The sequence below is a fragment of the Mytilus galloprovincialis genome, chromosome 13 (genome assembly GCF_965363235.1).
Source record: "Mytilus galloprovincialis chromosome 13, xbMytGall1.hap1.1, whole genome shotgun sequence".
Classification (NCBI taxonomy): domain Eukaryota; kingdom Metazoa; phylum Mollusca; class Bivalvia; order Mytilida; family Mytilidae; genus Mytilus; species Mytilus galloprovincialis.
Genome location: NC_134850.1, coordinates 483,475 through 496,068, shown reverse-complemented (window position 1 = coordinate 496,068; position 12,594 = coordinate 483,475). Strand labels below are relative to the sequence as shown.

The 12,594-nt window shown below is 32.9% G+C and overlaps 1 protein-coding gene across 2 annotated transcripts in view; it reads right to left on the bottom strand.

Annotated features, from left to right (window-relative positions):
* Positions 1 to 7,144: 7,144 nt before the first annotated feature.
* The window catches only part of LOC143057753 (E3 ubiquitin-protein ligase MIB2-like), a 33,636-nt gene continuing 28,186 nt past the window's right edge, over positions 7,145 to 12,594 (bottom strand). For both annotated transcript variants that reach the window (XM_076231134.1, XM_076231135.1), the window contains 6 exons: positions 12,134 to 12,260; positions 11,213 to 11,315; positions 10,409 to 10,494; positions 9,795 to 9,973; positions 8,729 to 8,940; positions 7,145 to 7,872 (listed from right to left, as the gene is read on the bottom strand). In XM_076231134.1, the coding sequence (XP_076087249.1) occupies positions 7,829 to 7,872; positions 8,729 to 8,940; positions 9,795 to 9,973; positions 10,409 to 10,494; positions 11,213 to 11,315; positions 12,134 to 12,260 (751 nt within the window). In that variant the 3' untranslated portion in view covers positions 7,145 to 7,828. The remainder of the gene's footprint in view (positions 7,873 to 8,728; positions 8,941 to 9,794; positions 9,974 to 10,408; positions 10,495 to 11,212; positions 11,316 to 12,133; positions 12,261 to 12,594) is intronic.

Genomic DNA, 12,594 nt, shown 5'->3' with positions numbered 1-12,594 from the left:
AGAATATATGGTTTGATTGCCAATCAGACAATTCTCCACAAGAGACAAATTGACACAGAAAATTAACAACAATAGATCACCGTATGGCCTTCAACAATAAGCAAAGCCTCTACCGCATATGTAGCTATCCAAGGCTCCAAAAGAACATATGTAAAACAATTAAAACGCGAAAGCTAACAATCTATTTTTTCAGCCTTATTTATGTACAAAAAAAATGAACGAAAAACAAATATGTGGCGTTGTCAGTTTATTTTCGACTTATTAGTTTAAATGTCCGGCTGTTATCTTTCGCTTCTCTTTTAACAGTATGACGGTCTGCATCGTGTTCTTCCGTTAAAAAAAATTAGTTTCATTCGACAATTGGCATTTCGTTCATGGTTGAAGAATGGTTGCATACGACAATTGGCATTTCGTTCATTGGTTAGAGAATGCTTTCATACGACAATTGGCATTTCGTTCATTGGTTAGAGAATGCTTTCATACGACAATTGGCATTTCGTTCATTGGTTAGAGAATAGTTTCATTCGACAATTGGCATTTCGTTCATGGTTAGAGAATAGTTTCATTCGACAATTGGCATTTCGTTCATGGTTAGAGAATGGTTGCATACGACAATTGGCATTTCGTTCATTAGTTAGAGAATGCTTTCATAAAGCAATTGGCATTTTGTTCATTGGTTAGAGAATGCTTTCATACGACAATTGGCATTTCGTTCATTGGTTAGAGAATGGTTTTATACGACAATTTGCATTTCGTTCATTGGTTAGAGAATGATTTTATACGGCAATAGGCATTTCGTTCATTGGTTGGAGAATGGTTCCATACGACAATTGGCATTTCGTTCATTGGTTAGAGAATGGATTCATACGGCAATTGGGATTTCGTTCATTGGTTAGAGAATGGTTTATTACGACAATTGGCATTTCGTTCATTGGTAAGAGAATCGATTCATACGGCAATTGAGATTTCGTTCATTGGTTAGAGAATGGTTTCATACGACAATTGGCTTTTCGTTCATTGTTTAGAGAATGTTTTTATACGGCAATTGGCATTTCGTTCATTGGTTAGAGAATGCTTTCATACGACAATTGGCATTTCGTTCATTGGTTAGAGAATGGTTTTATACGACAATTGGCATTTCGTTCATTGGTTAGAGAATGCTTTCATACGACAATTGGCATTTCGTTCATTGGTTAGAGAATGCTTTCATACGACAATTGGCATTTCGTTCATTGGTTAGAGAATGGTTTTATACGACAATTGGCATTTCGTTCATTGGTTAGAGAATGCTTTCATACGACAATTGGTATTTCGTTCATTGGTTAGAGAATGCTTTCATACGACAATTGGCATTTCGTTCATTGGTTAGAAAATGGTTTTATACGACAATTGGCATTTCGTTCATTGGTTAGAAAATGGTTTTATACGACCATTGGCATTTCTTTCATTGGTTGGAGAATGGATCCATACGACAATTGGCATTTCGTTCATTGGTTAGAGAATGGATTCATACGGCAATTGGGATTTCGATTATTGGTTAGAGAAAAATTTCATACGACAATTGGCATTTCGTTCATTGGTTAGAGAATCGATTCATACGGCAATTGGGATTTCGTTCATTGGTTAGAGAATGGTTTCATACGGCAATAGGCATTTCGTTCATTGGTTGGAGAATGGATCCATACGACAATTGGCATTTCATTCATTGGTTAGAGAATGGATTCATACGGCAATTGGGATTTCGTTCATTGGTTAGAGAATGGTTTCATACGACCATTGGCATTTCTTTCATTGGTTAGAGAATGTTTTTATACGGCAATTGGCATTTCGTTCATTGGTTAGAGAATGGTTTTATACGACAATTGGGATTTCGTTCATTGGTCAGAGAATGGTTTCATACGACTATTGGCATTTCGTTCATTGGTAAAAGAATGGTTTCAAACGCGCGTCTGGCGTATATATAAAATTGAGTCCTGGTATCTATGATGAGTTTATTTACAACCACTGGGTCGATGCCACTGCTGGTGGAGATTTATTTCCCCGAGGGTATCACCAGCCCAGTCGTCAGCACTTTTTGTGCTGACATGAATTGTCATTGATATGGTTATATTTATAAATTAACTGTTTACAAAATTTAGAATTTTTGAAATACTAAGGTTTTTCTACCTCAGGCATAGATTATCTTAGCTGGGTTTGGCAAAACTTTTAGGAATTTTGGATCTCAGTGCTCTTCAACTTCGTACTTTATTTGGACTTTTTAACTTTTTTGGATTCGAGCTTCACTGATGAGTCTTTTGTAGACGAAACGCGCGTCTGGCGTATATATAAAATTTAGTCCTGGTATCTATGATGAGTTTATTCATACGACCATTGGCATTTTGTTCATTGGTTAGAGAATTGATTTATACGGCAATTGACATTTAGTTCATTGGTTAGAGAATTGTTTTATACGACAATTGGCATTTCATTCATTGGTTAGAGAACGGTTTCATACGACCATTGGCATTTCGTTCACTGGTTAGAGAATGGATTCATACGGCAATTGGGATTTCGTTCACTGGTTGGAGAATGGTTTCATACGGCAATTGGCATTTCGTTTATTGTTTAGAGAATGGTTTCATACGAAAATTGGGATTTCGTTCATTGGTCAGAGAATGGTTTCATACAACCATTGGCATTTCGTTAATTGGTTAGAGAATGATTTCATACGACCATTGGGATTTCGTTCATTGGTTAGAGAATTGATTTATACGGCAATTGACATTTAGTTCATTGGTTAGAGAATTGTTTTATACGACAATTGGTATTTCGTTTAATGGTTAGAGAATGGTTTCATACGACAATTGCCACTTCGTTCATTGGTTAGATAATTGATTTATACGACAATGGGCATTTTGTTGATTGGTTAGAGTATGGTTTCATACGACAATTGGCATTTCGTTTATTGGTTAGAGAATGGTTTCATACGACAATTGCCATTTCGTTCATTTGTTAGAGAATGGATTCATATGACAATTGGCATTTCGTTTATTGGTTAGAGAATGGTTTCATACGACAATTGGGATTTCGTTCATTGGTCAGAGAATGGTTTCATATAACCATTGGCATTTCGTTCATTGGTTAGAGATTGGTTTCATACAACCATTGGCATTTCGTTCATTGGTTAAATAATTGATTTATACGACAATGGGCATTTCGTTGATTGGTTAGAGTATATGGTTTCATACGACCCTTGGCATTTCGTTCATTGGTAAGATAATGGTTTTACACGGCAATAGGCATTTCGTTCATTGGTTAGAGAATGGATACATACGACAATTGGCATTTCGTTCATTGGTTAGAGAATGGATTCATACGGCAATTGGAATTTCGTTCATTGGTTAGAGAATCGATTCATACGAAAATTGGGATTTCGTTCATTGGTCAGAGAATGGTTTCATACAACCATTGGCTTTCGTTAATTTGTTAGAGAATGATTCCATACGACCCTTGGTATTTCGTTCATTGGTTAGATAATTGATTTATACGACAATGGGCATTTTGTTGATTGGTTAGAGTATGGTTTCATACGACAATTGACATTTCGTTTATTGGTTAGAGAATTGTTTCATACGACAATTGCCATTTCGTTCATTTGTTAGAGAATGGATTCATATGACAATTGGCATTTCGTTTATTGGTTAGAGAATGGTTTCATACGACAATTGGGATTTCGTTCATTGGTCAGATAATGGTTTCATATAACCATTGGCATTTCGTTCATTGGTTAGATATTGGTTTCATACAACCATTGGCATTTCGTTCATTGGTTAAATAATTGATTTATACGACAATGGGCATTTCGTTGATTGGTTAGAGTATATGGTTTCATACGACCCTTGGCATTTCGTTCATTGGTAAGATAATTGTTTTACACGGCAATAGGCATTTCGTTCATTGGTTAGAGAATGGATCCATACGACAATTGGCATTTCGTTCATTGGTTAGAGAATGGATGCATACGGCAATTGGAATTTCGTTCATTGGTTAGAGAATCGATTCATACGAAAATTGGGATTTCGTTCATTGGTCAGAGAATGGTTTCATACAACCATTGGCTTTCGTTAATTGGTTAGAGAATGATTCCATACGACCCTTGGTATTTCGTTCATTGGTTAGATAATTGATTTATACGACAATGGGCATTTCTTTGATTAGTTAGAGTATGGTTTCATACGACCCTTGGCATTTCGTTCATTGGTAAGAGAATGGTTTTACACGGCAATAGGCATTTCGTTCATTGGTTAGAGAAAGGATCCATACGACAATTGGCATTTCGTTCATTGGTTAGAGAATGGATTCTTACGGCAATTGGAATTTCGTTTATTGGTTAGAGAATGGTTTCATACGACAATTGGCATTTCGTTCATTGGTTAGAGAATCGATTCATACGAAAATTGGGATTTCGTTCATTGGTCAGAGAATGGTTTCATACAACCATTGGCATTTCATTAATTGGTTAGAGAATGATTCCATATGACCCTTGGGATTTCATTCATTGGTTAGATAATTGATTTATACGGCAATTGACATTTAGTTCATTGGTTATAGAATTGTTTTATACGACAATTGGTATTTCGTTCATTGGTTAGAGAAATGTTTCATACGACAATTGGCATTTCGTTCATTGGTTTGATAATTGATTTATACGACAATGGGCATTTCGTTGATTGGTTAGAGAATAGTTTCATACGACAATTGGCATTTCGTTTATTGGTTGGAGAATGGTTTCATACGACAACAGCCATTTCGTTCATTTGTTAGAGAATGGACTCATATGACAATTGGCATTTCGTTTATTGGTTAGAGAATGGTTTAATACGACAATTGGGATTTCGTTCATTGGTCAGAGAATGGTTTCATACGACCATTGGCATTTCGTTCATTGGTTAGAGAATGGTTTCATAAAACCATTGGCATTTCGTTCATTGTTTAGATAATTGATTTATACGGCAATTGACATTTAGTTCATTTGTTAGAGAATTGTTTTACACGACAATTGGTATTTCATTAATTGGTTAGAGAATGGTTTCATAATACAATTCGCTTTTTGTTCATCGGTAAGAGAATGGTCCTCAATGCTCTTCAACTTCGTACTTTATTTTGGCTTTTTAACTTTTTTGGATTCGAGCGTCACTGATGAGTGTTTTGTAGACGAAACGCGCGTCTGGAGCATATACTAAATTTAGTCCTGGTATCTATGATGAGTATATTCATACAACAATTGGCATTTCGTGCATTGGTTAGATAATTGTTTCATTCGACACATGACCTCACAGTCATTCTTAGAACAAAAATGTACCTGTCCAATACAGAAACACTTTCATAACTTCTCAATTTATCGATATAAACTCTCAATTTGTAATGGATATGCTCATTGCTTTTAGATTGATCAAAGCACCTGATATATCGAAAGTTTTTACATTTCTAGATGATCGACAATTTGCGATGTATAAATGAAAGTTTAAAACACGATTCTCTAAAAATGATATGGATCATAGATATGGATCATAGTGTAATGTGTACAAAATAGGGATTTTGAATGAGAGATCACATATAATGTCTCTTAACTGAGGATTGATTTAATTAAATGATTTTAAAGTATCGGATCTTGTTTCCCGTAATTAATCATACCGAATTGCTTTCTAGTATTCGATCTTACACTTAAAAAGCAAAAATGTTATTTTTAACGGTAAATCTATTGCTAGTGTTGTAAACTTTAGATACAACACTGCTGGGTTTTTTTTAACTCTCTATCTTCTTTAGATCCCCCACCCCAAAAAGGTATAAAAAGAATCGCAATTTCAAAGCAAAAATTCCTATAAGATAGCAATTAAGAGTATCTCTGTTTGATACTTAAATCGGTAGGGAATTGAATTATGTGTCTCTCTTTTTTATTCGGTAGGAAATCAAATCAAAATTAAAAAGGAAATACATTTTAGTACCTGTGGTTTTGCTCAAATCAATGAATGTGTTCGTAGATAGTAGATGTTTTTGTGTTCTGTTAAATTGTTCCTTTTAAAATTGTTAAACGACGATGACTGATGTACCCATATTTTGACAATTTTATTTATTGTGTCTGTTTATTTAACGCATCAATGTAATTATAACGGAATTTGATGAGACTGTCATTAAAGTGAGAGGGTTAGCGCTATAGAACCAGGTTTAGTCCACCATTTATACATTTGAAAATGCCTGTACCAAGTCAGGAATATGAAAGTTCTTGTCCATTCGTTTTTGATACGTTTTGTTAATTGATTTTGCCATGTGATTATGGAATTTCCGAATTGATGTTCCTCTAAGTTCAGTATTTTTGTGATTTTACTTTCTTTTAAATGCTCTCATTTGTAGTAAAAACTTTAATTCCAGTAATTACAGTGTATCTTCTATAATGAAAATCAATCAGTTTTTAAAAGTTTTATATTTTCGAAAGATTAAATGCGTATCTTAAAGCACAACTAAAAGTTTGATATTCAAAATTAAAACTTGAAATAGGGAATGTGTCAAAGAGACAATAACCCGACCACATAGCAGAAAACATCACACGGTCACCAAAAGGTCGTAAATATAGCGAGAATAAAACTCCTCTTATGGGTTTATCTAATGTAAGCAATACGTTACATGTACAAGGTACAACTAAACATAGTTTTGTCGATTATAACCGTTCAAATTTTGAATTCGGTTCATATAGTCCAAATATACACTGTTTTCTAGTTCAAATGTACATGCTATTCAGAAACACATTTCTACACACTCTTGTTATTCCAGTACAGCTGAATGATATACACGCTGTTCTAGAAGTTAAGTTATTCACCCTTTTGTTTAGTAAAATTTCCTCCCGGATGTTATCATCAGCCAACATTTATGAGTTGAGCACTTTTGTGTGACATGATTTATCATGGGCATAATAATTTTTGAAACTTTCATATTCGCCAAATACTAGAGAGTTTCTACCCTACGTATAAATTACACTCGCTCTTTGTGGCAAAAAGCTTTCAAAAGTTAGGTTCTAGATGCCCTTTAATTTCTTATTGTTTATGACATTTTTATTTTTAATTGAGCGAAAAGAACAAAAAGTCCCTCTAGCATAAAATAGACAAGCAAGTCATCTTTCATAGGTTTATTTATTTACACTTTATAAGTTAATATAGCTTTTAACTTCTTATGGGCCTTGCGCAATAGCAATCTGATAACTAAATATAAAATTATCAGAAGCCAATTTATATATGAAAACATAATTCCTTGAGTAAACTACACAACTATTAAAGTAACATAAATAGATGACGTTAGTTTTATTATCAACCAGGTAAATATCACACCAGCAAACATCATGAAATATGCAAAATAAAACATGCTATATGATTTGCAAGTGACAAACAAATAGAAGATTAAACACTTGGTTTACTTTAAAATAATTAGACACCAAAACACGATGTTGCATTGGTTGCAACTTGGTTTCTTATCTAATCTATGAAAATAATAAAAAGACAAGAAGAAGCAATCAAATCATTCAATGGACATAAATCCAACATAGTTCATGTAGTTGAGGAAGATGTATAAATATATCATCTCCAATGTAAAACGAATATGTCAATATTAAATTGAATAACTAAACTCTTCTGAAACATACGTTACGTTTCATATTTTAGCAACTAAACTAAGAAAATACTGAGAAAAAAATAATGATTATCATTAATGTATTATGTTGATTATCAAATATTGATTAATAAAATCTAGATAACATGATACAAAAACAACTAAAAAGCTGTCATTTCACAGTTCTGTTTACTCATTGAACTTGACAAGGATCCTCAAGAACAATTCGTCTTCCTTCTGTTAAAATAATTCAAAACAATTCATTAAAATACTTATTTTAACATGCTCTATTATCTCTTAATCATACAACACGCTATCATTTCATACAAACAATTGCAAAGATCATTATGTTCAGATATATTGTGTTTTACTGTACATGTTCTTTGTATATAGTTTTATGTCTTCCATTATCTTAATTATTCGAAAAATAATGTATAGTGAAAGTCGTTGTTTTTAATTGTATGTGTATTCGATATATATAAGCACCAAAAGCCTGATTAGAAAAACGCATGAATTTTCATTTAGCTCAGTTTGAAGACTAATTTCGAGCTGAGTCAATTGTTGTGAGTTGGAATTTCGAATTAATTATGGTGATAAACAAATCTCAAAAATAAAGTTAAAATAAATGATATGTAAAAGCTAATGACCATCTAATTTGTTTTAAATAAAGATATATGCATGTATTGGAAGCGCTTTTCTGGATTAACCTTCATAAGGAATTCTCAAAGCGGATATTAGAAAACCAAATATATAATAAACAGTTGACGAGCTATATGATCAAAAAGGAATATATCAATAGACACATCTATCTAAGGTAAACTTTGGTTTTCCCGTTTGAATGGTTTTACACTATTAATTTTGGGGCCCTTTATAGCTTGTTATTCGGTGTGAGCCAAGGCTTCGTGTTGAAGGCCGAACATTGACCTATAATGGTTTACTTTTTTAAATTGTTATTTGGATGGAGAGTTGTCTCATTGGCACTCACACCACATCTTCCTATATATATTTACTAGACAATGTGTTAACCTTATTTAACATGAAACATAACACAAGGTTTATGCATCTAAAAATGTCAATGTTAGACAAAACTTACGATTATCAAGCCTTGCTTGTACTTGTAACCTACACTGTGGACACACATTAAACCTCAGACTGCACTCTTCACATACTATTTTGTGCCCACATGGTACAAACTTTGCATTAGCAACATTCTCTCTACAATTTGCACACGGCTTAACTAATAAAGCCGCCAGTAAGTCTACAAATGGATCACCCGTCGCTCCTCGTGCAGGTTGTTTAGGTTGCCTTGAAATGATTGAAATGACATAAAAGCTTGTTTGTCTTTTAAGAGAAATACATATAAAAAAACCGAAGAATATGAAATAAACTATCAAAGGTCGGGGTTTATCACTTTTCACAAATGTGTGTTTAGTATTCGATAATATGTATATGTTTATAGTTACTCTGATGTCATACCCGCTTTTTTCTTTATATTGTGTTGAATACGATATAAGTTTTATAGTTTTATCTGTACTATATTTTTTTCAGTTGCTATCTTAACATTCTTTTTTGCTGTTGGTGACAACGACCAAATGTTTAAACATGTTTAAGGATAACAAAACACTATAAACAACCAAATAAACAATACATCTAATTGTGGTGGTTCCATTCGCAATCATACTTCATATCCTAATGTATATACATATATTTGAATGGTTAAACACTAGTAATTTTGGGGCCCGTTATAGCTGTTTGTTCAGTGTGAGCCAAGGCTCCGTGTTGAAGGCCGTACATTGACCTATAACAATTTACTTTTATAAATTTTTATTTGGATGGAGAGTTGTCTCATTGGCACTCACACCACATCTTCCTATATCTATATATAGATTAGGAAAATTAAACACGAAAAGAAAAGAAAAGAAACTGTGAACTTAGGTGATCCGCAAGGATTTACTGTAGCTAATTATGTCAAGCATACTTGTATGCCCGAATCAATGGAAAGATAATGAAATTGTAAAATATTGGTTTTATTATATCATCACTTAAACAATTTTAAACGATAGTTATTAAGATGGCACCTTGAATTTAAAGAAAGTGTCCGTCGCGCTTCATTGAAGTTAAAAATGTGTCAATAATTAGTCAAATTGAGTTATTCTTACTTTTGTCGTATGTAGTTTTCAACTGAATTTTTAACTCTTTGACTTCGACAAACTTCAAGAGGTGTTTTACCATTGTTGTTTGTTGTCTGAATATTGGCTTTATTTTCCATCAATAAACAGGCAGTTTTGAAACGATCATTGTCATCATTTGGCTGAGCCATCAACATCAAACCAAGAAGCTGAAACGTATGTTAAAATCTTAATGTGGTCATTTTTTTTTTATAAATTTCATGTTTATCGAAAAACTAAAGGTTTTTTTCATCCCAGGCATAGATTACCTACATTATAGTCTGGCGTACTAAATTACAATCTTTGTATCTTTGATAACTATAACCAGAATTTATTTTCATTTCGTTCATATCAGAAGAAAGTCGCAATATGTAAGTACATGTACATACCAAATATGTCATAATAGGGGGTTGCCTTTTGTGTGCAGCACAAAATCACAAGACAGTGTATGGATGAAGGAATTTATGAAATCAAATAAATAACTTTGTTTAAGTGAGTAAAAGGAAAGAAAAGTCACTACTAAACACATTTGGTTATCACCATCAAATATGAAAACAACCTCGCAATAATTCAATTTCTTATATAAATGTGTACGATTTACATACTCCAGGTATCTGCGGCTTTTGTTGAATTCCAAGAATAAGATGTAAAGGTGTATTCCCATCATTGTCCTTTATATTTACATCTGCTCCTGTAGAAAAAGTATAAAAGTATAAAAATATGTAGATGTTGTAAATAAAGAAAACATTAATAAAACACTGTTCAAAAGTCATCAATAGATTGATAAAAAAAATCGAATTTCAAACTAAAACAAAAGGACACACATCAACTATCAGAGGAAACAAAGGAATTCGACAACATGATTGTTAACGTGCACCAAAAACAAACGCAAATAGCCATAAAAACGGAACTATTCGATAACAACTACTATATTTCTGACCACAAAGTTTTAACACAGTATATATAGACTTAACTACGCTCGGGAATCTTATATATAGCACTACAAATCAAAATTTAAAAGACGGGCATTTTCCTGTTCAAATGTTTCGAACACTTCAGATGTGGTTGTCTCAACGTTAACAACAAATACAATATTATTGCATCAAAAGCTACTTAAAGCATTATTTCTTTTTTCTTATGAGTATAACAAGATTTATTTATTTCAGTTTAACTATCCTTGTCAAACCTTCTACTTATGTCAATTTTGTATATGCAATATATTGATTACAATTCGTTTATTCACCTCCGATCATCGTTTATATTTGTTTGTTCGATTGACCACCCTTTTTAAAGGATTGACGCATTTATTGTGTTGGAATTGTATTGGAATAGACTAAAAATGTAACCCAACATGGTTTCCAATTGGGGTCTGGAATATCAAGGTTTAATTTGAAAGTTGGACAACATACCATTCTGTATCAATAACTTGACCATTTCAAAGTAAGCTTCATGGCACGCCAAATGTAGAGATGAAAATCCCTGTTTGTCCTGGAAGTTTACATTAGCCTTACCCTGAAATAAACCAAACGGTTTAGAATACGACAAATTAACACTTCTCTCCCTTTTATGAAAATCCTTATTTGTCCATCAAGTTTACATTAGCCTTACCCTGAAAGAAACCAAACGGTTTAGAATATGACAAATTAACATCTCTCTCCCGTACATGAAAATCCTAAACGTAATTGCTGAATAGAACTGCCTCAATGAACGAATGACAGTGATGTATTAATTAGTAGAACAAGTTGAAACTTTTTGAACTGTGTGGCCACTAGGGTGTATAAAACAAAATCACCGTCTACATTTTAGAAGTCTACACATGTATTTAAACAAAAAAAGTCTCAATACCTTTGAGTACAGCATACTAAAGTTACCACTGCATGCAGTCAGGTTGATTTCCACAAATACCTAAGACTGCATATATTGACTGTGATTCATGGACATGCAAACACCGATGAAATACTGCGAGAGGAAACAGAAAACTGAGAAAATTAAATATCAATAAAACATTGGGATTGAACTAAGAGGCTCGAACAGATTCAGCAGTTTCTACTTATTGAAACTTTCAACCATAGTTTTCCTACTAAGATTCTGTTAAATAAATTTTAAAAAAGTTTGATTATTACGCAGTTTGTTTTCGTTCAATGCAATCTTATGCTAACCTATCTAATCAAAGATATTATTGCGTATTGGAATAGACTACAAAAATGGTAGACATTTGAACGTTTAAAAAGAAGTCAATACAGTCTTAGGCACTATGCATTTACCATTTAAGGAATATTTCAAACAATCAATGATATCGAAAAATGGAAGCCATTATGCTTGAAACAAACCTTTAAAATTAAAATGGATGCAACCTGTCGATGATCATTGAATGCGGCAATATGAAGTGCTGATTTCCCGTCGGACATGGTCATCTTCATCAAACTTTGAGATTTTTCTATAAGTTTTTCTACAGCACTGTCAGTTAAAAAAATGATAAACAAATATAAGAAAAACAATTGATATACTAGTAGTTGTTAATACAATCAAGTGTTAAATGAAGAAACTATACGTCTATACAGATTTATTAACTGATTTTACTTAATGCTTATATATGTATAAGGAACTGCCATGACGTTAACAACGAAAGAGTGTTATGAAAGTGTTGTGAAATAAGCTATTGAGTTAACAATAATATTACAGTACCAAATTCAGAATTGACAGGCCCGTAAAAGGAAAATTAAAAATACAGAACTCAGAAAAAAAATTCGGATCGCAAAGATCCGTATCGAAACAAGAACCTACTATTGGC